General features: G+C 65.1%; 2 protein-coding genes across 2 annotated transcripts; both read right to left on the bottom strand.

Moving 5' to 3' along the window:
• Nucleotides 1-2: 2 nt before the first annotated feature.
• Nucleotides 3-6,841, bottom strand: LOC308230998 (MAP/microtubule affinity-regulating kinase 4-like; the record flags this gene model as incomplete). The annotated part of the gene is given in 13 exon segments (XM_080636077.1): nt 3-76; nt 908-1,007; nt 1,598-1,717; nt 3,693-3,826; nt 3,829-3,928; nt 4,955-5,011; nt 5,114-5,184; nt 5,381-5,446; nt 5,528-5,576; nt 5,664-5,717; nt 5,836-5,940; nt 5,942-6,025; nt 6,693-6,841. Coding segments are annotated over 13 exon segments (1,065 nt in total), but the record flags the coding sequence as incomplete, so codon positions are not given.
• A 13,940-nt stretch (nt 6,842-20,781) lies between these two features.
• On the bottom strand, nt 20,782-25,792 carry FOSB (FosB proto-oncogene, AP-1 transcription factor subunit; the record flags this gene model as incomplete). The annotated part of the gene is made up of 4 exons (XM_080636012.1): nt 20,782-21,163; nt 23,973-24,080; nt 24,161-24,439; nt 25,658-25,792. 4 exons carry the CDS (start codon nt 25,790-25,792, stop codon nt 20,813-20,815), a joined length of 873 nt encoding a protein of 290 aa, XP_080492138.1. The 3' UTR covers nt 20,782-20,812.
• Nucleotides 25,793-26,422: the final 630 nt, after the last annotated feature.

Genomic DNA, 26,422 nt, shown 5'->3' with positions numbered 1-26,422 from the left:
GTCACCTCGTTGTACTTCTGGGTGCTCAGGGAGTCCTTGATCTCCTCCCGCGTGTAGCCCATGCCCACCATCACCTCTGCGGCACGGGGATGGCAATGGGGGGGCAACGGGGACCCCGCGGGACCCACAGCGGGGGGGCAACGGGGGGCAACGGGGGACCCAGCGGGACCCACAGCGGGGGGGCAATGGGGGGCAACGGGGACCCAGCGGGACCCACAGCGGGGGGGCAACGGGGGGCAACGGGGACCCCGCGGGACCCACAACGGGGGGGCAACGGGGGGCAACGGGGACCCAGCGGGACCCACAACGGGGGGGCAACGGGGGGCAACGGGGACCCCGCGGGACCCACAGCGGGGGGGCAACGGGGGGCAACGGGGACCCCGCGGGACCCACAGCGGGGGGGCAACGGGGACCCAGCGGGACCCACAGCGAGGGGGCAACGGGGACCCCCGCGGGACCCACAGCGGGGGGGCAACGGGGGGCAACGGGGACCCCGCGGGACCCACAGCGGGGGGGCAATGGGGGGCAACGGGGACCCAGCGGGACCCACAGCGGGGGGGCAACGGGGACCCCGCGGGACCCACAACGGGGGGGCAACGGGGGGCAACGGGGACCCCGCGGGACCCACAACGGGGGGGCAACGGGGGCAACGGGGACCCCGCGGGACCCACAGCGGGGGGGCAACGGGGGGCAACGGGGACCCCGCGGGACCCACAGCGGGGGGGCAATGGGGGGCAACGGGGACCCAGCGGGACCCACAGCGGGTGGGCAACGGGGGGCAACGGGGACCCAGCGGGACCCACAGCGGGGGGGCAACGGGGACCCCGCGGGACCCACAGCGGGGGGGCAACGGGGGGCAACGGGGACCCCGCGGGACCCACAGCGGGGGGGGCAATGGGGGCCTCACCGATGCGCTTGGCGTCCCCAAAGTCCTCCTCCGGCTCCTTGTAGGGCTTCAGCTCGTCCCCCTCGTAGCCGATGTTGATCCATTTGTCCTTCATGATTTGCTGGGGGGGGGGGGCACGGGGATGCTCTGCCCCAGACCCCCCCACGGCCCCATGGGAAGAGCCCAGGAACCCCCCCCCGAGATCCCTCTGGGACCCATTGGAACCCCCCAAGGTCCCTCAGAACCCCCCCGAGATCCCTCTGGGACCCATTGGAACCCCCCAAGGTCCCTCAGAACCCCCCCGAGATCCCTCTGGGACCCATTGGAACCCCCCAAGGTCCCTCAGAACCCCCCCGAGATCCCTCTGGGACCCATTGGAACCCCCCAAGGTCCCTCAGAACCCCCCCGAGATCCCTCTGGGACCCATTGGAACCCCCCAAGGTCCCTCTGGGACCCATTGGAACCCCCCAAGGTCCCTCAGAACCCCCCCGAGATCCCTCTGGGACCCATTGGAACCCCCCAAGGTCCCTCTGGGACCCATTGGAACCCCCCAAGGTCCCTCAGAACCCCCCCGAGATCCCTCTGGGACCCATTGGAACCCCCCAAGGTCCCTCTGGGACCCATTGGAACCCCCCAAGGTCCCTCAGAACCCCCCCGAGATCCCTCTGGGACCCATTGGAACCCCCCCGGACCCCCCCATTGTGCCCCCACCTCGAGGGTGCAGCGCTTGGCCGGGTTCAGCACCAGGAAGCGGCGCAGGATGTTCTCACAGTCCGTGGACATGTAGAAGGGGACCCGGTACTTGCCCCGCAGCACCCGCTCCCGCAGCTCCTGTGGGGCACCCATGGGTGACAAGGGCCAGGGGGGCACCCACAGGGTGACATTTGGGATGGCCACGGACGGCTACGGGGGGGCCACCAGGGCCCCAAGGACACGGGGATGGAACGGCCACCATGTGCCCTAGAGCCATGGGATGGGACCACCACTGACGTATGGGGTGGTCACTGCATCCAACATGGATACGGATGGATACAACCCCCGTCTCCCCCAGCAACAAGGGCATAGGGTGACCCCCACGTCCTCCATGGACACAGGGATGGAACCACATCCAACATGGATACGGATGGATACAACCCTCACCTCCCCCAGCAACAAGGGCATAGGGTGACCCCCACCTCCTCCATGGACACAGGGATGGAACCACATCCAACATGGATACGGATGGATACAACCCCCGTGTTCCCCAGCAACAAGGGCATAGGGTGACCCCCACCTCCTCCATGGACACAGGGATGGAACCACATCCAACATGGATACGGATGGATACAACCCCCGTCTCCCCCAGCAACAAGGGCATAGGGTGACCCCCACGTCCTCCATGGACACAGGGATGGAACCACATCCAACATGGATACGGATGGATACAACCCCCGTCTCCCCCAGCAACAAGGGCATAGGGTGACCCCCACGTCCTCCATGGACACAGGGATGGAACCACATCCAACATGGATACGGATGGATACAACCCCCAGCTCCCCCAGCAACATAGGCATAGGATGACCCCCACGTCCTCCATGGACACAGGGATGGAACCACATCCAACATGGATACGGATGGATACAACCCTCACCTCCCCCAGCAACATGGGCATAGGGTGACCCCCACCTCCTCCATGGACACAGGGATGGAACCACATCCAACATGGATACGGATGGATACAACCCCCAGCTCCCCCAGCAACAAGGGCATAGGGTGACCCCCACCTCCTCCATGGACACAGGGATGGAACCACATCCAACATGGATACGGATGGATACAACCCCCATCTCCCCCAGCAACAAGGGCATAGGGTGACCCCCACCTCCTCCATGGACACAGGGATGGAACCACATCCAACATGGATACGGATGGATACAACCCTCACCTCCCCCAGCAACAAGGGCATAGGGTGACCCCCACCTCCTCCATGGACACAGGGATGGAACCACATCCAACATGGATACGGATGGATACAACCCCCGTCTCCCCCAGCAACAAGGGCATAGGGTGACCCCCACCTCCTCCATGGACACAGGGATGGAACCACATCCAACATGGATACGGATGGATACAACCCCCGTCTCCCCCAGCAACAAGGGCATAGGGTGACCCCCACCTCCTCCATGGACACAGGGATGGAACCACATCCAACATGGATACGGATGGATACAACCCCCAGCTCCCCCAGCAACATGGGGCTGGGCTGGCCGCCACCTCCTCCATGGACACGGATAGAACCACGTCCAACATGGCCATGGATGTGGCCATGGATGGATACAACCCCCGTCTCCCCCAGGAACATGGGGCTGGGGTGGCCACCATCTCCCCTCCATGGACACAGACACAAGAACCAACCCTTGGCTTTGTGGTACCCACCACATCCATTGTGGCCACGGGTGGATATGGGGTGGCCGCCACCTCCCCTGGACCCATAGCAACAGCATCACCACCACGTCCTCCATGGACACGGGGATGGGACCACATCCAACACAGCCATGGAAGACGAGGTGGCTGCAACCTCCCATAGAGCCATGGCGATGGCTCCGTGGTACCCACCACATCCAACGTGGCCATGGGTGGATATGGGGTGGCAACAGCATCACCACCACCACCTCCTCCATGGGCACAGCTGTGTCGGACGTGCTCCCATCCCCATGGAGACAGGGTGGCTGCAGCCTCCCATAGGGCTACCACAGGCCATGGCTCCGTGGTACCCAGCACATCCAAGGTGCCCGCGGATGCAGCCCAGCCCCATCCTGGTGCCCACCTTGAGGTTGTGGCCGTCGAAGGGCAGGGAGCCGCTGACCAGGGTGTAGAGGATGACGCCCAGGCTCCAGATGTCCACCTCGGGGCCGTCGTACTTCTTGCCCTGGAAGAGCTCGGGGGCCGCGTACGGGGGGAGCCGCAGAACGTGTCCAGCTTGGAGCCCAGCCGGAACTCGTTGCTGAAGCCAAAGTCCGCGATCTTGATGTTGGCCTCGGCGTCCAGCAGCAGGTTCTCAGCCTGGGGGCACAGCGGGGGGGCGATGGGAGGGGGACGGGGACCCCGGGAGCGGGGCAAGGGGATGGGGATGATGGGGATGAGGACAGGAGGATGGGGATGGGGAAGGGGAAGGGGATGGGGATGGGGATGGGGATGGGGATGGGGAAGGGGATGGGGAGGGGATGGGGAGGGGGATGGGGAAGGGGATGGGGGAGGGGATGGGGGAGGGGATGGGGAGGGGATGGGGGAGGGGATGGGGGAGGGGATGGGGGAGGGGATGGGGGAGGGGATGGGGGAGGGGATGGGGGAGGGGATGGGGGAGGGGATGGGGGAGGGGAAGGGGGGAGGGGGAGGGGAAGGGGAAGGGGAAGGGGAAGGGGAAGGGGAAGGGGAAGGGGAAGGGGAAGGGGAAGGGGAAGGGGAAGGGGAAGGGGGAAGGGGAAGGGGAAGGGGGAGGGGAAGGGGGAGGGGATGGGGATGGGGAGGGGGAAGGGGAAGGGGAAGGGGAAGGGGAAGGGGATGGGGAAGGGGATGGGGGAGGGGATGGGGGAGGGGATGGGGGAGGGGATGGGGGAGGGGATGGGGGAGGGGATGGGGGAGGGGATGGGGGAGGGGATGGGGGAGGGGATGGGGGGAGGGGATGGGGGAGGGGATGGGGGAGGGGATGGGGAGGGGAAGGGGAGGGGGAGGGGAAGGGAAGGGGAAGGGGAGGGGAAGGGGAAGGGGAAGGGAAGGGGAAGGGGAAGGGGAAGGGGAAGGGGAAGGGGAAGGGGAAGGGGAAGGGGATGGGGGAAGGGGGAGGGGATGGGGAGGAAGGGGAGGGAAGGGGGAGGGGAGGGGGAAGGGATGGGGAAGGGGATGGGGAAGGGGAGGGGAAGGGGATGGGAAGGGGATGGGAGGGATGGGAAGGGGAAGGGAGGGGAGGATGGGAAGGAGGGAAGGGGATGGGAAGGGGATGGGGAAGGGGCATTTCCATTACATCCACAACCCAGTGGGGAACAATGGGAGAGATGGGGCCCGGGACCCGAGGATGGGCCGGGCTCCACCCTTAAGGTCCCTGTGGACGATGTTCTTCTGGTGGCAGTAGTGCACGGCCGAGACGATCTGGGGGGGCACAAGGGGGTGTCACTGTGGGAGTGGCACCCATGTCCGCCCCCCATGGCGTCCCCATGTCCCCCCATCGTGTCCCCATCTCCCCCCTCCGACCTGTCTGAACTTGGCTCTCGCCTCCTTCTCCTTCATCCTCCCGTGGGACACGAGGTAGTCGAACACTTCACCTGCGGGGACACCCATGGGTGCTGCGGCCCCCCTGAACCCCCATGGGTGCTGGGTGCCCCCTCGCAAAGGTGGCCATTGCCCCACATTAGACCCCCCCCAGGTCCCCACCAGCACCCTAGGGTGCACCCAGGGGCCAACGGGGGGGGCCCAGCACCCACAAAAGGGGGTCCAGCACCCACTGGGGTGGTTTCTCACCGGCGCTGGCATACTCCATCACCAGGTACAGCGTCTTCTCTGTCTCAATGACCTCAAACAGCTTCACTATGGGGGGGGGGGGGGGGGGGGCAACCATCAGCACCCACGGGTGCCCCCCCCATGGCTGCCCCCCAAGCCCCAACTCACCGATGTTGGGGTGGTTCAGCCCCTTCATGATACGAACTTCCCGGAAGAGCTATGGGGAGAGTATTAAAGGTGTTCCTTGGGGGGGCCCCAGCCCCTTACCCATGGGTGCCCCCCACCCCCTGGGTGCCCCCCCCACCTTCTGCAGGCTGGTGGGGTTCAGCTGGGTCTTGTCAATGATTTTAATGGCCACCTGGGGAGAAAAGGGCAAGAAATGGGGGGGGGGGGGGGGGGGAACAACCCCAAATACCCCCCCTCCAAGCATCACCCCCTGCATCCCGCATAGACCCCCCCCCCCCGGCGGTGCCCACCTCCCTGCCGGTCAGGATGTGCCGCGCCAGCTTCACTTTGGCGAAGTTGCCTTTGCCGATGGTGCGGAGGAGCCGGTAATTCCCGATGTGCGGCTGCTCCTCGGGGGCACGACGCGATGGAATTGCGGCAGCGGGCGCCGAGCGAGCGGCTGGACCAGCCCGAGCCCTTCTCCGAGCGGCTGCCGCCGAGCTGGGGCCGGGGCGGGGGGGGAACCCGAATGGAACCGTCCAGACCCGCCCCCCCCCCCAGCATTGACCTCGTTGGGGGGGGGGGGGGATCACACCCACACCCCCCGCCCCCCGCCATTGACCCGCGGTTTGGGATCCATCCGGTCCAACCGGCTCCGGAGCCGTGTCCCGGCCTCGCCCGAGGGTATCCGGATACCCGCAACCCCCTCCCCAAAAAGGGCCGGTCGCGACCGCTGTCAGCGACCCCTCCCGGTACCTCCGGACCCGCGGGTATAAACTGACCCCTCCCGGTGCCCCCCCCCCGCTATAAACCGATCTCCCCCCCAAGTGCCCCCATCCCCTCCTGGTACAGATCAAGGCCCTCCCCCCGGTATAAACCAATCCCTCCCGGTGCCCCCCCCCCCGGTACGAACCGACCCCTCCCAGTACCCACCCCAGAATAAACCGAGCCCTGCCGGTACCGACCGAGCCCTCCCGGTGCCCCCACCCGGTATGAATCGGGTCTCCCCGGTGCCCTCAGCCCCTCCCGGTGCCCTCCCCTTCCCCGCTGTAAACCGAGCCCTCCCCGTGTCCCCGGTTCATCGCTCCGGTACCAACCGGCCCCTCCCCGGTCCGGTACCGAGCGGGCCCCTCCCGGTGCCCCCCGCCGGTGCCGGCCCTGCCCTCACCGCGTCCACGTTCCGCTCGTTCCCCGCCGCCAGCGCCGAGCGCGAGGACATCGTGACCGGCGGGGCCGGGCCGGGCCGGGCCGGGCCCTCAGCGGGCGGCGGCGGCCATGGGCCGCACCGGAACCGGAACCGGCGGTGGGCGGGGCTTAACGGCGCCCTGGCCCCGCCCCTTAAAGCAGCCGCTCTTTAATAGGTGCGCTCGCCCCGCCCACCAGGCGCTGCGAGCCAATCACAACGCAAAGCCGAGGCTTCCTATTGGCTGAGCCCAAGCATGGAGACAGCCCGGCCCGCCCCATTGCTAGGGGGCGGGGTCAGCGGCAGAGCGTCTTTTCCATTGGTTCATGCGCTGGCCAATCGGAGGCGGGAGGAGGGAAGGGGGCGGGACTTAACCCCGAGCTCCCAGGGCCGGGCTCCCCCGGGTCCTAGTGCCGCCGGTTGGGTCCCGCCCGTGGTTGGGGGGGGTCTCCTTGTGCCCCCGGGTCCGTCCGTTCAACGCGAGGGGTCCCGGGCGGCTCCGTCACCCCCCCGGGACGCGGTGCGTCCCTTGTTCCCCTCCGGACGACGGTGGGGGGGTCCCCCCTGCATCACCGGGGTCCCCTCCCCCTGATCTATGGGGTCCCCAGTGCTCCTAGGGCCCCATCTGCGGGGCTCATGGGGTCCCTGGCGCCACCAAGGTCCCATCCCCGCGGCATCGGTGGCCCCTTGTGACCCTCAGGACAAGGCGCGGAACGGGGTCCCCTGCGCCTCCATTGTCCGGTCCCTGCGGCACTCGGGGTCCTCCCGCGCCCCTGTCCCCCGTCCCCTCCGTGTCCCCGGTGCCATCCCCCGGGGTACCCCCCCCCGTTTCCCCCCCTCGTGTCCCCCTCGTCCCCGGTGACCCAGCGGAACCGGGGCTGACCCTGCCCCGGCCATGGGCGGCCGCTTCCTCAGGAAACCCCTGGCCACCGTCACCGGTGTCACCAGCACGGCACCACTGCACCAGCACCATTGCACCGGCACCGGTGTCACCAGCGCAGCACCAGCGCCGGGGGTACGTGCGCAGGGGCCGTGGGGAGCGGGCAAAGGGCTTTGCACCCATGGGGCGGGCAGGGGTTTGCACGGCGGGGCCCCATTGCCCCGCTCCGGGGTCCCGGTGCCCCCCGGGGGCCTCTCGGTGCCAGCCCGGTTCCCCCCCAGGCGATGCCGCTGCTGAGGAAGCCGCCGCGGGAGGACGAGGACGAGCCCGGGGACCCGTTCGCCTCCAGCCCCGAGAGCCGGTTCCGGCGCCGCGCCACGCTCGAGCTGCTCGTGGGGCTCGGCCCCTTCGGGCGCTCCCGGCGCGGAGCCCCCCCGGGACCGGGACCGGGACCGGGGCCCGGCGGCGATGCCCGAGCGCGGCGCCGCTCCGAGGACCTGGGCCGGCGGCGCCGCAAGGAGGAGCCCGGCGGTGCCAAGCGCGGGTCCTGGCTGCGGCTCGCGGTGCCCACCCCGTGGGGCCAGCGCGGGGCCGGCGCGGAGCGAGCGGGCACCGGAGACAGCGCGGACGGGGCGGGCGCAGGCGATGGGGACGGAGCCGGGCAGGGCACGGACGGGAGAGGGAAGGAGAAGGAGCCGCTGTCGGGTGAGGGGCGAGGGATGGGGATGGGAGACGGGGAGGGAGGCATTGGGATGGGGATGGGGACATAGGGAGGTGGGGATATGGAGATGGGGATGGGACTTGGGAATGGAGACAAAGGGATGGGGATGTGGGGACATCACAGGGACATGGGAATGGGGACATGGAGATGGGGAAGCCTGGGCATAAGGACGTAAGGGATGTGGGGATGTGGAAATGGGACATGGGGAGCTGGGAATTGGATGTGGGATGTGGGAATGGAGACATTGGGATGAGGATGTGTGAGGATGGGACATGGGGATGTGGGACATGGGGATGGGGATGTGTGAGGATGGGACGTGGGGATGTGGGGATGGGACATGGGGACGTGGGGAGGTGGGGATGGGACATGGGGACATGGGACTTGAGCATGGGGACAAAGGGATGGGGATGTGGGGACATCCTGGGGACATCATAGGGACATGGGGACATGGAACAAGGGATGTAGGGATGTGGAAGTGGGACATGGGGATGGGACGTGAGACATGGGGATATGAGACTTGGGAATGGGGACAAAGGGATGGGAATGTGGGGACATCACAGGGACATGGGGACATGGGAATGGGGATGTGTGGGCATGAGGACACAAGGGATGTGGGGATGGAGACATGGGAATGGGGATGTGTGGGCACGAGGACACAAGGGATGTGGGGATGGAGACACGGAGATGGGGATGTGGGGACATCACAGGGGCACAGGGTAAGGGGGCTGCGGATGCGGGGACACCACAGGGCCACGGGGATGGCTCCATGGGACATGGGGCCGGTGGCGCAGGGACGGGGGGATGCGGGGCCACGGGGGGGGGGCACAGCTCGGGGCCGCCACGGCTGCATCGTGTCCCCCCCCCCCCCCCCCGCCCAGTGCTGGAGATCCTGGAGCTGATCCAGCGGCGGGAGCTGGTGGCGGCCGACGAGCAAATCATTGCCCTGGAGGCCGAGTGCGCGGCGCCCTCCCCATCGGCCCCGGCCTCGGCCCCCTCATCCCCATCGCCCCCGGGCCGCCAGGCGCGGGACGTGGCTCTGCTCTACCGGGCGCTGCTGGCGCAGCTCTGGGCCGTGCTGGCCGAGGCCGTGGCCGCCGCTCGGCCCTTGCCGCTGCTGCGCTCCGTGATCCGGGTCCTGCAGCAGGAGGAGGCCGCGGACCAGCGCCTGGGGCCCGGCTGCGCGGGGCGGCCGCGGCGGCTGCGGCAGCGCTGGCAGGAGGCGGCGGCGCGGGCGGCCGGGGAGCGCCTGGCGCAGGCGGCGCCGCCTGGAACCGGGGCCGGGAGCGGGAGCGGAGCCGGGGCCGGGCTCGGCGCGGAGCTGGCGGCGCTGGCGGCGCGGGTGCTGCAGGACCTGAGCTCCGTGCGCGCGCACGTGGCCCCCGCCTTCCCGCCCGCCTACGACGCCGCCGCCGTCTACGCCCGCGGGTACCACCGGGCCCTGGCGCAGCGCCTCGGGGCCGCGGCGCAGCGGGCGCTCGGGGTCACGGAGCTCTACGTGCTCCTGGAGTGGAACAGCGGCGCCTACCCCCGGTGAGGGAGCGCGGGGCGCTGGGAGCCTGCGGAGACCCCATAGCAGAGACCCCACAGCAGAGACCCCATAGCACTGACCCCATAGCAGAGACCCCATAGCAGAGACCCCATAGCACTGACCCCATAGCAGAGACCCCATAGCAGAGACCCCATAGCACTGACCCCATAGCACAGACCCCACAGCAGAGACCCCATAGCAGAGACCCCATAGCAGAGACCCCATAGCAGAGACCCCATAGCACTGACCCCATAGCACTGACCCCATAGCAGAGACCCCATAGCACAGACCCCATAGCAGAGACCCCATAGCACAGACCCCATAGCACAGACCCCACAGCAGAGACCCCATAGCACAGACCCCATAGCAGAGACCCCATAGCAGAGACCCCATAGCACTGACCCCATAGCACTGACCCCATAGCAGAGACCCCATAGCACAGACCCCATAGCACAGACCCCATAGCAGAGACCCCATAGCACAGACCCCATAGCACAGACCCCATAGCAGAGACCCCATAGCACTGACCCCATAGCACAGACCCCACAGCAGAGACCCCATAGCAGAGACCCCATAGCAGAGACCCCATAGCACTGACCCCATAGCACTGACCCCATAGCAGAGACCCCATAGCACAGACCCCATAGCACAGACCCCATAGCAGAGACCCCATAGCACAGACCCCATAGCAGAGACCCCATAGCAGAGACCCCATAGCACAGACCCCATAGCACTGACCCCATAGCAGAGACCCCATAGCACAGACCCCATAGCACTGACCCCATAGCAGAGACCCCATAGCAGAGACCCCATAGCACAGACCCCATAGCACTGACCCCATAGCACTGACCCCATAGCAGAGACCCCATAGCACAGACCCCACAGCACAGACCCCATAGCAGAGACCCCATAGCACAGACCCCATAGCAGAGACCCCATAGCAGAGACCCCATAGCACAGACCCCATAGCACTGACCCCATAGCAGAGACCCCATAGCACTGACCCCATAGCACTGACCCCATAGCAGAGACCCCATAGCACAGACCCCATAGCACTGACCCCATAGCAGAGACCCCATAGCAGAGACCCCACAGCAGAGACCCCATAGCACTGACCCCATAGCACTGACCCCATAGCAGAGACCCCACAGCAGAGACCCCATAGCACAGACCCCATAGCACAGACCCCATAGCACTGACCCCATAGCACTGACCCCATAGCAGAGACCCCATAGCACTGACCCCACAGCAGAGACCCCATAGCAGAGACCCCATAGCACAGACCCCACAGCAGAGACCCCATAGCAGAGACCCCATAGCACAGACCCCATAGCACAGACCCCTATAGCACAGAGAGCCCTATAGCAGCACCTACCTCCAGTGGGAGACCCAATAGCACTGCGACTCCCATAGGACCCTAATGACTGCCCCAACGGCAACCCAATGGGACCCCAATGACCAATGTCACCCCAATGGGACCCCAATTGGACCCTAATGACCACTCCAATAGGACCCCAATGTCACCTCAACGTCACCCCAATGGCACCCCAATATGACCCCAATGTCACCTCAACGTCACCCCAATGGCACCCCAATAGGACCCCGATGTCACCTCAACGTCACCCCAATGGCACCCCAATAGGACCCCGATGTCACCTCAACGTCACCCCAATGGCACCCCAATAGGACCCCGATGTCACCTCAACGTCACCCCAATGGCACCCCAATAGGACCCCGATGTCACCTCAACGTCACCCCAATGGCACCCCAATAGGACCCCGATGTCACCTCAACGTCACCCCAATGGCACCCCAATAGGACCCCGATGTCACCTCAACGTCACCCCAATGGCACCCCAATAGGACCCCGATGTCACCTCAACGTCACCCCAATGGCACCCCAATAGGACCCCGATGTCACCTCAACGTCACCCCAATGGCACCCCAATAGGACCCCGATGTCACCTCAACGTCACCCCAATGGCACCCCAATAGGACCCCGATGTCACCTCAACGTCACCCCAATGGCACCCCAATAGGACCCCGATGTCACCTCAACGTCACCCCAATGGCACCCCAATAGGGCCCCAATGACCCCCCCAATGATGCCCCCAATGACCTCCCCGTATCCCCCCCGTCCATAGGGAGGTGCTGGGGAACCCTGAGGTGGGGCCTTTGCTGCAGGCACTGGGGCCCCCTCTGCCCCCCGAGACCCAGCGCAGCCTCGAGAGCAGCTGCATCAGCGCCGTCAAGGTGGGACCCGGCACCGGTGGCACCGGGGTGGGCAGCGGGGTGGCTGCGGTGTCCCCATTGCCGGTGTCCCCATTGCCGGTGTCCGTGGGCAGGCGAAGGTGGAGGCAGCGCTGGCCCAGGAGCTGCAGCTCAGTGAGGACACGTGGGCCGAGGAGGTCACCAGCCAGGAGCTGCAGGAGGGGCTGGCCACGCGCGTCACTGGGGTACGGGCACCCATGGGACCCCCATGGGCCCCGCTGCACCCCATGGTGGTGATGGTGATGGGTGGTTGGGGACCCCATAGGGACCCCATAGTGATGGGTGATGAGGACCCCATGGTGGTGGTGATGGGTGGTTGGGGACCCCATAGGGACCCCATAGTGATGGGTGATGAGGACCCCATGGTGATGGTGATGGGTGGTTGGGGACCCCATAGGGACCCTATGGTGATGGTGATGGTGATGGGTGGTTGGGGACCCCATAGGAACCCTATGGTGATGGGTGATGAGGACCTCATGGTGATGGTGATGGGTGGTTGGGGATCCCATAGGGACCCCATGGTGGTGGTGATGGGTGGTTGGGGACCCCATAGGAACCCTATGGTGATGGGTGATGAGGACCCCATGGTGATGGTGATGGGTGGTTGGGGACCACATAGGAACCCTATGGTGATGGGTGATGAGGACCCCATGGTGATGGTGATGGGTGGTTGGGGACCCCATAGGGACCCTATGGTGATGGGTGATGAGAACCCCATGGTGGTGGTGATGGGTGGTTGGGGACTCCATAGGGACCCCATGGTGGTGGTGACGGGTGGTTGGGGACCCCATAGGGACCCCATGGTGATGGGTGATGAGAACCCCATGGTGGTGGTGATGGGTGGTTGGGGACCCCATAGGAACCCTATGGTGATGGGTGATGAGGACCCCATGGTGGTGGTGATGGGTGGTTGGGGACTCCATAGGAACCCTATGGTGATGGGTGATGAGGACCCCATGGTGGTGGTGATGGGTGGTTGGGGACTCCATAGGAACCCTATGGTGATGGGTGATGAGGATGCCATGGTGGTGGTGATGGGTGGTTGGGGACTCCATAGGAACCCTATGGTGATGGGTGATGAGGATCCCATGGTGATGGTGATGGGTGGTTGGGGACTCCCTGGGGACGTGGTGGCCGTGTCCCCACAGCTGCTGCGGGCGCACGTGGATCGAGCCCCCCAGATCACCCCCGACTTCGGCAGGGAGATGGCGCAGAGTCTGCTGGGCGTGCTGGTGACCTTCCTGCACAGGTGGGACACGGGGACAGGGTCCCCATGGCATTGGCTCCCCATGGCACCCATGGGTGACCCACGCGGGTGCTTCAGCTTCCAGCGGAAGGTGGAGCGGTTCCTGGAGGCACCCAATGACCCGGGCCCACCGGACGGCACCGCCGGCCGCGCCATCGCCCTGCTCAACTGCTGCCCCACGTTCAGGTGAGGCCGCCCCATGGCCATGGGGGTGCTGGGGGGGGGGTCAAGGTCCCGCAGCAGCCATTGACCCCCCCGCAGGAGCTTCACCGAGCGCCTGGCGCAGTTCGGGCACCCCGAAGGCGAGGAGCTGCGGCGCCAGGCCCAGGGCGCCCTGGACAAGGTGACCCGGAGCTGCAACCACGTCCTCACCCAGCGCCTCTTCGAGGACCTCAAGGTGCTGGGATGGGATGGGATGGGATGGGATGGGGGGGAGGTGGAGAGTGATGGGTGCCCATTGATGGGTGTTGAGTTGGGTGATGCCCATGGGTGCAATGCTCATGGTGCCCATTGATGGGTGTTGAGTTGGGTGATGCCCATGGGCGCGATGCCCATGGTGCCCATTGATGGGTGTTGACTTGGGTGATGCCCATGGGTGCAATGCTCATGGTGCCCATTGATGGGTGTTGACTTGGGTGATGCCCATGGGCGCGATGCCCATGGTGCCCATTGATGGGTGTTGACTTGGGTGATGCCCATGGGCGCGATGCCCATGGTGCCCATTGATGGGTGTTGACTTGGGTGATGCCCATGGGCGCGATGCCCATGGTGCCCATTGATGGGTGTTGACTTGGGTGATGCCCATGGGTGCGATGCCCATGGTGCCCATTGATGAGTGTTGAGTTGGGTGATGCCCATGGGCGCGATGCCCATGGTGCCCATTGATGGGTGTTGAGTTGGGTGATGCCCATGGGTGCAATGCTCATGGTGCCCATTGATGGGTGTTGAGTTGGGTGATGCCCATGGGTGCAATGCTCATTGTGCCCATTGATGGGTGTTGAGTTGGGTGATGCCCATGGGTGCAATGCTCATGGTGCCCATTGATGGGTGTTGAGTTGGGTGATGCCCATGGATGCAATGCTCATGGTGCCCATTGATGGGTGTTGAGTTGGGTGATGCCCATGGGTGCAATGCTCATGGTGCCCATTGATGGGTGTTGAGTTGGGTGATGCCCATGGGTGCAATGCTCATGGTGCCCATTGATGGGTGTTGAGTTGGGTGATGCCCATGGGTGCAATGCTCATGGTGCCCATTGATGGGTGTTGAGTTGGGTGATGCTCATGGGCGCGATGCCCATGGTGCCCATTGATGGGTGTTGAGTTGGGTGATGCCCATGGGCGCGATGCCCATGGTGCCCATTGATGGGTGTTGAGTTGGGTGATGCCCATGGGCGCGATGCCCATGGTGCCCATTGATGGGTGTTGAGTTGGGTGATGCCCATGGGTGCGATGCTCATGGTGCCCATTGATGGGTGTTGACTTGGGTGATGCCCATGGGCGCGATGCCCATGGTGCCCATTGATGGGTGTTGAGTTGGGTGATGCCCATGGGCGCGATGCCCATGGTGCCCATTGATGGGTGTTGACTTGGGTGATGCCCATGGGTGCAATGCTCATGGTGCCCATTGATGGGTGTTGACTTGGGTGATGCCCATGGGCGCGATGCCCATGGTGCCCATTGATGGGTGTTGACTTGGGTGATGCCCATGGGCGCGATGCCCATGGTGCCCATTGATGGGTGTTGACTTGGGTGATGCCCATGGGCGCGATGCCCATGGTGCCCATTGATGGGTGTTGACTTGGGTGATGCCCATGGGTGCGATGCCCATGGTGCCCATTGATGAGTGTTGAGTTGGGTGATGCCCATGGGCGCGATGCCCATGGTGCCCATTGATGGGTGTTGACTTGGGTGATGCCCATGGGTGCAATGCTCATGGTGCCCATTGATGGGTGTTGAGTTGGGTGATGCCCATGGGTGCAATGCTCATTGTGCCCATTGATGGGTGTTGAGTTGGGTGATGCCCATGGGTGCAATGCTCATGGTGCCCATTGATGGGTGTTGAGTTGGGTGATGCTCATGGGCGCGATGCCCATGGTGCCCATTGATGGGTGTTGAGTTGGGTGATGCCCATGGGCGCGATGCCCATGGTGCCCATTGATGGGTGTTGAGTTGGGTGATGCCCATGGGCGCGATGCCCATGGTGCCCATTGATGGGTGTTGAGTTGGGTGATGCCCATGGGTGCGATGCTCATGGTGCCCATTGATGGGTGTTGACTTGGGTGATGCCCATGGGCGCGATGCCCATGGTGCCCATTGATGGGTGTTGAGTTGGGTGATGCCCATGGGCGCGATGCCCATGGTGCCCATTGATGGGTGTTGACTTGGGTGATGCCCATGGATGCAATGGTCATGATGCCCCTTGGTTGGGTGTTGACTTGGGTGATGCCCACGGGTATGATGCTCATGGTGCCCATTGGTTGGTGCCCATCATGGTGCCCACCCATTGGGTCCTCCTTGGGTGCCACCCTTGGATGCCAGCCCCTCTCCCCTCCCCAGCCCTACTTCAACAAGCTGATGAAGCGCAAGTGGCTGACGAGCTCGGACGCCTTCGACTCCATCGTGATGCTCATCACCAGCTTCGCCCAGAAGCTTCGCCCCCTCCACCACGAGCCCTACCAGGTGGGTGCTGGGTCTTGGGGTGACGCCCATGGGTGCCATGCTCATGGTGCCCATCCATTGGGTGCTGGTTGGAACGACGCCCATGGGTGCTGCCGCAGGTGCTGGTGAGCGACCTGCACCGCCGGGTGCTGCTGGAGTACGTGCGGCCGCTGCTGTCGGGGCGCGTGGTCTGCACCTCGGCCAAGGCCCGCGCCCGCGTGGCCGCGCGCCTCGGCGACGAGGCCCGGCAGCTCCGCGAGCTCTTCACCCGCCTGGTAAGGGCCAGAACACCCCTTTGGGTGCCCCTTGGGTGCCCTTTGGGTGCCTTTTGCGTGCTCTTGGGGTGTCCCTTCGGGTGCTCCCATCAGAGGAGCCCATCCCCAAGCCCCGTCCGCCGGCAGGACTCGGCATCGCCGTGGCTGGACTCGGTGGTGCCGCGGCTGCGGGAGCTGCTGGTACTGGAGGACACGGCCGCGCTGCAGATGGAGGTCGGGGTCCTGGCGAGGGACTTCCCTGATGTCCGGTGAGTGATGGAGCCCATCGGGACATCCCCACCTCCTTCACTGTGGGGGTGGTACCATTGGTGCCCATTGGTGTCATTGGCACCCATTGGTACCCACTGATGCCATTGGCACCCATTGGTGCCCACTGATGCCATTGGCACCCATTGGTACCCACTGATGCCATTGGCACCCATTGGTGCCCACTGATGCCATTGGCACCCATTGGTACCCGCTGATGCCATTGGCACCCATTGGTGCCCACTGATGCCATTGGCACCCATTGGTACCCACTGATGCCATTGGCACCCATTGGTGCCCACTGATGCCATTGGCACCCATTGGTACCCACTGATGCCATTGGTACCCATTGGTGCCATTGGTACCCATTGACCCCACCGGTGACCCGCAGGCGGGAGCACGTGGCAGCGGTGCTGGATGCACGGGGGCTACGGAGCCCCTCGGCCAGACACGAGATCCTGGGGGTGCTGCGGGACCTGGAGCGGGGGGGGGCCGTGGCCCCGGCACCGCTGGCCCCGGCATCGCCGTCGCGGCACCGCGCGTTCTTCGCCGAGCTGCCGGTGCCCGGTGCTGGGCGCTGTTTGCCCTTCCAGCTCCCGCGCCTCGCACCCATGGCCCGGCTGCGCCGACGACGCCCGCGTCTCTGAGGCGGCTCCTATGGGTGCGCGTCGACAGCCGCCAGCCCCGCTGCATCCCCATCCCCATCCCATCCCCATCCAGCTCCCTCCGCACCCCACAGCCCCACCAGCACCGCGCAGGATGCGGCTCCTTGTGCGAGGAAGGAAGCAGCCGCGCGCCAGCGCTGGGCCGGGAATCCACCCGCTCCCGCTTCCCGGCATCCCCGGGGGGGGGGACGGACACGGACCCGGATCCAGACCCCAACCGGTGCCGGGACCCCGCGGCTCCACCACTGCGTCCCTTGGCTGCCATTGGTGCCATGAGCTGGTGCCAGGTCTCAGCCCAGCCCGGGATGGGCTGGGGGGGGGGGGGGGGGGGGGGCGCAGTTTTCCAGCCTCTTCCATTCCCAAAATAGGCTTGTGCCGGATCCGGCTCCCGCCAGGAAGCGGCGAGGGCTATAAATAACGGGTCAGGGTCGCGGGGACGGAAGCGGCCTCGCCGGGCAGGAATGTCGGGAAGGGATCGGGGGGGACCTCGGGGGGGGGACACACAGAGGGGTGTGCTCTGTGTGAATCACTGCGGGCCTGACGTCAGGGGCTGGGAATGGCCCCCCCTAAAGTGGGAATAGAGACCCTTAAAATGGGAATAGACATCCCTAAAGTGGGAATAGAGACCCCTAAACGGGGAATAGACACTTCCAACTGGGAATAGACGTCCCTAAACTGGGAATAGACACTTCCAACTGGGAATAGACATCCCTAAACTGGGAATAGACACTTCCAACTGGGAATAGACATCCCTAAACTGGGAATAGACACTTCCAACTGGGAATAAACATCCCTAAAGTGGGAATAGAGATCCCTACACTGGGAATACGCACCCCAGTTCGCGCCCCCTCGCGGCCGCCCGCAGCTCAGCAGGGGGCGGAGCTTGTGCCGCCAAGCCCCGCCCACCCATGCAGGTGATTGGCAGGCGGGCGGGCCAATGGGGAGAGAGCCCGCTCAGATCCGTGTCCCCAGGCCCCCTGACCCGCCGCCCCGTTGTCCCCATAGCCCCACGGTCCCTGTCCCCAGTCCCCATCATCCTCCGCGGCCTTCCCCCTCCCACCCTCCCTCCCCAAGGCGCACAGGAGCCGGGGGGGCCGATCCGAAGCTGCTTTATTGGCCACGTTGGGATGGGTGAAGCGCGGACGCGGTGGGGCCGGGGGGTGGCCCCAGGACCAGGCACAGCCACAATGATCCACAATGATCCACAATGATCCATAATGATCCATAATGATCCACAATGATCCATAATGATCCATAAACCCATCGTCAATAAAAAACTAAACATCTCCCGCGGTGCGACGCGACCCAAAGGGGGGGGGACGAGGACAGAGGCGGCGGCGAAGCTCGGTCACCACAGGGGACACCATAGGGGACAATGGGGCAGAGGCTTCACAGTTGGGGACACGCACGCACACACACACACACACACAAGCAGGACGGGAGCCCCCCTCCCCCCCCAGTGCTGGGGGTGCTGGAGAGGGCAAAGGGGGGGCCCAGCAGCAGCAATGGGGCTGGGGACCCCCAACCGAGGGGATGGGGACACCATGGAGGTGGCACAGGAGCCCCCCCCCCAAGGTGATGGAGGTTGGGTTGGGCACCCCCAAAGTGATGGGGATCCTTCAGTGACCCCATGGAACGGTGGGGACGGAGCATGGGCACCGCTGGGTGCTGGAGATGCCGCACGGAGCCCCATGGGGAGGCGGGGATGGAGCACAAAGAGCTCTGGGGTGAGGAAGGAGCCACAGGGGCTCTCCGAAAGGGGGGGGAGATGCGATGTGGGTACCTCCAGGGTGAAGGAGATGCCCCACGGACACCCGCCGTGGGCGGCGGAGATGACTCCGACATCTCCATAGCAACAGAAATGATGCAGGGACCTTCGTGGGGCGGGGGAACATCCCCAAAGGGACGGAGATGCTGCAGGGACCCCCATGGGGTGATGGGGACCAGGGGCGGGCACCTCGGAGGTGACGGGAAACGGGGCAGGAGCCATCCCCAAAGGGACGGAGATGGTGCAGGAACCCCTTGGGATGGGGGGGGACGGGGTTGGGCACCCCCAAAGCACCCGATGGGCACCTCCAGCACATCCAGGGCTGGGCAAAGCTGCCCTTGAGCCTCGCTGGGAGCCCAGCCCGTCCGAGAAATGGAGTGAAATGGGGGGGAGCACCCAAAATGTGTCCGAAACCATCCAAAACCATCCAAAACCATCCAAAACCATCCAAAACCATCCAAAACCATCCAAAACAACCCGAAAAGATTAAAAAAAAAAAAAAAACACGAAAAAAAGGAAATAAAAATCCATCCAAAAAAACCCAAACCATCATCCGAAAAAATCAAAACCCATCATAAACCATCCAAAAAATCAAAACCACCAAAAATCATTAAAAAACCCCAAAATAACTATAAAAAAATTTTAAAACCCTCAAATAAAAAAAAAAATCAGAACCCATCAAAAAGATAAAAATCAGAAACCATTCAAAAAAAAAAGAAAACCACCAAAAACCACCAAAAACCACCAAAAACCACCAAAAACCACCAAAAACCACCAAAAACCACCAAAAACCACCAAAAAAGAAAACTAGAACTCAAAGAACTGCTCCAAACCACCCCCAAAAAACTATCCTGGAACCTCAAGGCTCCATCCCAAAGCCATCAAGGAGCCATCATCCAGAACCCATTCAGAACCCACCCAGGACCCATTCAGAAGCCATTCAGGACCCATCCAGAACCATGCAGGATTCATTCAGGACCCATGCAGAATTCATTCAGGCTCCATTCAGAACCATTCAGGACCCAGCCAGGACCTATCCAAAAGCATCCAGTATCCATCCAAAAACATCAAGTATCCATCCAGAATCCACTCAGGACCCATCCAGAATCCACTCAGGACCCATCCAGAATCCACTCAGGACCCACCCAGAACCATGCAGAATCCACTCAGGACCCATCCAGGACTCATCCAGAATCCATTCAGGACCCATCCAAAATCCATCCAGGACCCATCCAGAATCCATTCAGGACTCATCCAGAATCCATTCAGGACTCATCCAGAATCCATCCAGGACCCATCCAAAATCCATCCAGGACCCATCCAAAATCCATCCAGGACCCATCCAAAATCCATCCAGGACCCATCCAGAATCCATTCAGGACCCATCCAAAAGCATCCAGGACCCATCCAGAATCCATTCAGGACCCATCCAAAAGCATCCAGGACCCATCCAAAATCCATCCAGGACCCATCCAAAATCCATCCAGGACCCATCCAAAATCCATCCAGGACCCATCCAGAATCCATTCAGGACCCATCCAAAAGCATCCAGGACCCATCCAGAATCCATTCAGGACCCATCCAAAATCCATCCAGGACCCATCCAAAATCCATCCAGGACCCATCCAGAATCCATCCAGGACCCATCCAAAAGCATCCAGGACCCATCCAGGACCTATCCCGGACCCCTCCATCTCCCCCCCCTCGACGAGCCAAGGGTCCCAAGAAGCCACGAGCCGGGGGACGGAAGGAGGGGGACGGGGGATGCACGGGGGGTTGGTGGTGATGGGGGGGGGGGGGGAGGGGTTGGTTCCCGCGCTCGGGGGGGGCCAAGCGGGGCCCCCCCGTTTCACAACGCGAGGAGCGAGGGGGAGCTCAGGGAGTCCGAGGATTGGTCGCTGCCGCTGCTCCGCTGATGCGAGGCTCCGCAGGAGGCTCCCTCTGGGTGGGTGAACACAAACGGAGACGCGGGGTTGGGGTTAAGCGGCGCGGGCGGCGCGAAGCAGCAGGCGGGGAAGGGGCCCTGGGCGCCGGGCGCCGGCTCCTCCTTGCGCAGGGCGCTCACCTCGGCGGCCCCGAAGGGCAGTTTGCAGGCGGGCGCATGCGCCGCCAGCACCAGCTCCAGCCGCTCCTTCTCCTTGCGCAGCTCCGCGATCTCCGACTCCAGCTCCGCCTTCTCCTCCTCCAGCTGGTCCGTCTCCTGCGCGGGGCGGGCGTCAGACGGGCCCTGAGCCCAGCCCGGGGCCCCGGGTGCCCGTCCTGCGTCCCTCTGCGCGCATCCTGCGTCCCTCTGCGCCCGTCCTGCGTCCCTCTGCGCCCGTCCTGCGTCCCTCTGCGCCCGTCCTGCGTCCCTCTGCGCCCGTCCTGCGTCCCTCTGCGCCCGTCCTGCGTCCCTCTGCGCCCGTCCTGCGTCCCTCTGCGCGCATCCTGCGTCCCTCTGCGCGCATCCTGCGTCCCTCTGCGCGCATCCTGCGTCCCTCTGCGCGCATCCTGCGTCCCTCTGCGCCCGTCCTGCATCCCTCTGCGCCCGTCCTGCATCCCTCTGCGCCCGTCCTGCATCCCTCTGGGCCCGTCCTACGTCCCTCTGCGCCCGTCCTGCGTCCCTCTGCGCCCGTCCTGCGTCCCTCTGCGCCCGTCCTACATCCCTCTGCGCCCGTCCTACGTCCCTCTGCGCCCGTCCTACGTCCCTCTGCGCCCGTCCTACGTCCCTCTGGGCCCGTCCTGCATCCCTCTGCGCCCATCCTGCGTCCCTCTGCGCCCGTCCTGCGTCCCTCTGCGCCCGTCCTGCGTCCCTCTGCGCCCGTCCTGCGTCCCTCTGCGCCCGTCCTGCGTCCCTCTGCGCCCATCCTGCGTCCCTCTGCGCGCATCCTGCGTCCCTCTGCGCCCATCCTGCATCCCTCTGCGCCCGTCCTGCGTCCCTCTGCGCCCGTCCTGCGTCCCTCTGCGCCCGTCCTGCGTCCCTCTGCGCCCGTCCTGCGTCCCTCTGCGCCCGTCCTGCGTCCCTCTGCGCCCATCCTGCGTCCCTCTGCGCCCGTCCTGCGTCCCTCTGCGCCCGTCCTGCGTCCCTCTGCGCCCGTCCTACGTCCCTCTGCGCGCATCCTGCGTCCCTCTGCACCCGTCCTGCGTCCCTCTGCGCCTGTCCTGCGTCCCTCTGCGCCCGTCCTGCGTCCCTCTGCGCCCGTCCTGCGTCCCTCTGCGCCCGTCCTGCGTCCCTCTGCGCGCATCCTGCGTCCCTCTGCGCCCGTCCTACATCCCTCTGCGCGCATCCTGCATCCCTCTGCGCCCGTCCTGCGTCCCTCTGCGCCCGTCCTGCGTCCCTCTGCGCCCGTCCTGCGTCCCTCTGCGCCCGTCCTGCGTCCCTCTGCGCCCGTCCTGCGTCCCTCTGCGCCCGTCCTGCATCCCTCTGCGCCCATCCTGCGTCCCTCTGCGCCCGTCCTGCGTCCCTCTGCGCCCGTCCTGCGTCCCTCTGCGCCCGTCCTACATCCCTCTGCGCGCATCCTGCGTCCCTCTGCACCCGTCCTGCGTCCCTCTGCGCCCGTCCTGCGTCCCTCTGCGCCCGTCCTGCGTCCCTCTGCGCCCGTCCTGCGTCCCTCTGCGCGCATCCTGCGTCCCTCTGCGCCCGTCCTACATCCCTCTGCGCGCATCCTGCGTCCCTCTGCGCCCGTCCTACATCCCTCTGCGCGCATCCTGCATCCCTCTGCGCCCGTCCTGCGTCCCTCTGCGCCCGTCCTGCGGCCCTCTGCGCCCGTCCTGCGGCCCTCTGCGCCCGTCCTGCGTCCCTCTGCGCCCGTCCTGCGGCCCTCTGCGCGCGTCCTGCGGCCCTCTGCGCCCGTCCTGCGGCCCTCTGCACCCGTCCTGCGGCCCTGCCTCCATCCCATGTCCCTGGGTACTCATCTTGCATCCCTCCATCCCTCTGTGCTCATCCTGCATCTCTGCATCCCTCTGTGCTCATCCTGCATCCCTGCATCCCTCTGTGCTCATCCTGCATCCCTGCATCCCTCTGTGCTCATCCTGCATCCCTGCATCCCTCTGTGCTCATCCTGCATCCCTGCATCCCTCTGTGCTCATCCTGCATCCCTGCATCCCTCTGTGCTCATCCTGCATCCCTGCATCTCTCTGTGCTCATCCTGCATCCCTGCATCCCTCTGTGCTCATCCTGCATCCCTGCATCCCTCTGTGCTCATCCTGCATCCCTCTGTGCTCATCCTGCATCCCTGCATCCCTCTGTGCTCATCCTGCATCCCTGCATCCCTGGGTGCTCATCCTGCATCCCTGCATGTCCATCCATGTCCTTGTGCCCATCTGTGCTCATTCCGTGTCCCTGCATCCCTGGATGTCCATCCTGTGTCCCTGCATCCCTCTGTGCTTATCCCATGCTCCTGCATCCATCCCAGGTCCCTGCATCCCTCTATTCTCATCCCATGTCCCTGCGCCCTTCTGTGCTCATCCCATGTCCCTGCACCCCTGGGTGTCCATCCTGCATCCCTCTGTGCTCATCCCATGTCCCTGCATCCATCCCATGTCCCTGCATCCCTAGGTGTCCATCCTGCGTCCCTGCATCCTTCTTCCAATGGCCTCAACTCAACCCGTCCCCTTCCAATGGCCTCAACTCAACCCGTCCCCTTCCAATGGCCTCAACTCAACCCGTCCCCTTCCAATGGCCTCAACTCAACCCGTCCCCTTCCAATGGCCTCAACTCAACCCGTCCCCTTCCAATGGCCTCAACTCAACCCGTCCCCTTCCAATGGCCTCAACTCAACCCGTCCCCTTCCAATGGCCTCAACTCAACCCGTCCCCTTCCAATGGCCTCAACTCAACCCGTCCCCTTCCAATGGCCTCAACTCAACCCGTCCCCTTCCAATGGCCTCAACTCAACCCGTCCCCTTCCAATGGCCTCAACTCAACCCGTCCCCTTCCAATGGCCTCAACTCAACCCGTCCCCTTCCAATGACCTCAACTCACCCCCTTCCCACCCACCCCACGCATCCCAACCCATCCCTCTCACTCACCGCCTGCAGCCGATCCGTCAGCTCCCGGCGCCGGTTCCGGCACTTGGCCGCTGCCAGCTTGTTCCTCTCCCGGCGCACCCGGCGCTTCTCCTCCTCCTCTGGCGTCAACTGCCCAAAGGGACGGGACCATGACCCTGGTGACCCCCTTGCCCCATCCTCACCCCCCCATCCCATCCCACGGCACTCACCGTCTCCTCGCGGCTGCGCCGGGGCCGCACGCGGCTGGGCCGTGCTGGCGGTGCCGGTGCCGCGCTGAAGCCGCCCATGCCCGGTGTGGAGTAGCTGGGTCCCGGCAGGTCGTAGGGATCGAGGGGGGGGGGGTGCGCCATGGGGGCCCCCGGGGGCTGTGATTGGGCCACCGAGGAGATGAGAGTGGGTTGCACCAGCCACTGCAGGTCCTGGCTGGTGGTGATGGCCGTCACCGTGGGCACGAAGGAGCCGGGCATGTCCCCCAGTGCGCCACACTCCTGCGGGGACACGGGACAGGTCAGAGCCGTGGGTGAGGGTCCCCGGTGCCGGTGCGCAGCAACCTCATGTGCCTGGTACCCACGGGCAAGAGCCCCCGGCACTGATGCACAACAGCCTCATGCCCTGGTACCCATGGGCAATGATGCCCTCAAGTCCCTGGCACTGATTTACACCACCCTTGTACCCATGGGCAATGATGCCCTCGAGTCCCTGGCACTGATTTATGCCACCCTCAATGCCCTGGCACCCATGGGCAATGATGCCCTCGAGTCCCTGGCACTGATTTATGCTAACCTCAATGCCCTGGCACCCATGGGCAATGATGCCCTCGAGTCCCTGGCACTGATTTATGCCACCCTCAATGCCCTGGCACCCATGGGCAATGATGCCCTCGAGTCCCTGGCACTGATTTATGCTAACCTCAATGCCCTGGCACCCATGGGCAATGATGCCCTCGAGTCCCTGGCACTGATTTATGCCACCCTCAATGCCCTGGCACCCATGGGCAATGATGCCCTCGAGTCCCTGGCACTGATTTATGCCACCCTCAATGCCCTGGCACCCATGGGCAATGATGCCCTCGAGTCCCTGGCACTGATTTAAGCCACCCTCGTGCCCCCGCACCCATGTGCCAGCCCCCCCCAACCATCATGCACCATCACCCCCAACCTCGGGGTCTCCCCTATCCACCCTTTTTCCCTTTAAGTGGGGGGGACCCTCTAAACCCCCCCAGCACCCTTAAAACGGGGTGCGGGGGGCACCAATCCCCCCTCCAGGGGCTGGTTGGCATTGAACCCCCCCGGTATCACCCCGTTATAACGGGGGGGGGGTGGGGGGATGCTCGACACCCCCCCCATCCTCCCTTTGGGGGGGGGGGGGGAACCCTAGTGCGACATCGCGCCAGCAGGGGGCGCAGCAGCGCTGGGAGAGGGGGCGTGGCCACGCGGGAGGGGGCGTGGCTTCCCGCGCCCTCTCCCGCCCCCTCCGCGGCCGCTCCGTTGCCTAGCAACAAGGCTCGCGGGGCGGGGGGGGGGGGGGGGGGCGCGTGGCGGCGGCGTCTAAAATAGCCCCGCGCGCGCCGTACGTGCGCCGCGTCATCACGGCGGGCCCCCCGCGCGCGCGTCACGCCGTTTACGCACGACCCCGCCTCCCCCCCCCCCCCCCCTCCTTTAACTGCTCCCGGCCGCCCCCTGCCGGCGCCGCCGCGCAGCACCCACCTGCGCCGCTGCCGCCGCCGCCGCCGCCGCGGGGCTGCCGAAGGAATCGACCGAGGAGAGGTACTGGGACTCGGCCGAGGGGGACGAGCTGCACCGGGAGCCCGAGTCGTAGTCCCCGGGGAAGCCCTGGTACATGGCCCCGGGGCCGCGGGGGCCGCCCCGCCGCGCCAAGGCTGCGGGTCACGCTACCGGCATCCCGGGCACCCCCGGTGAACGGGGTCAGTTCGGGCCCGGGGAGCGGCTACGAGCGCCAGGCGCCTGTTGTCCGGTGTAAAGCTCCGGTTCGCCCGTGCCGGGCTCTGGGTCTCCGGTTCAAAGCCCTAGATCGCTGCTCTAAGCCACGGTGCGTCCGTCCCAGGCTCCGGTTGTCCAGTATAAAAGCTCCGGTTCGCTGCTATAAGACCCGGTGCGTCCGTCCCAGGTTCCGGGTGTCCCGTATAAAGCTCCGGTTCGCTGCTATAAGCCCCGGTGTGTCCGTCCCAGGCTCTGGATCTCCGGTAGAAAGCCCCGATTCGCTGCTCCAAACCCCGCTGCAGCCGCTATAAGCCCGGTGGGTGCGAGCCAGGCTCCGGTGAGCGGCTACGAGCCCCGGTGCGTCCGTCCCAGGCTCCGGTTCACTGCTATAAGCCCCGGTGCGTCCTTCCCGGGCTCCGGTTACCCCGTATAAGGCCCCGGTTCGCTGCTACAAGCCCCGGTGCAGCCGTGCCGGGCTCCGGTTGTCCGGTAGAAAGCCCCGCTCCGCTGCTACAACCCCCGGTGCGTCCG

This window comes from Psittacula echo (assembly GCF_963264785.1).
Source record: "Psittacula echo genome assembly, chromosome: 29".
Lineage (NCBI taxonomy): Eukaryota > Metazoa > Chordata > Aves > Psittaciformes > Psittacidae > Psittacula > Psittacula echo.
Note: the sequence above shows the minus strand (reverse complement) of the source record. Positions and strands in the feature narration are given on the sequence as shown.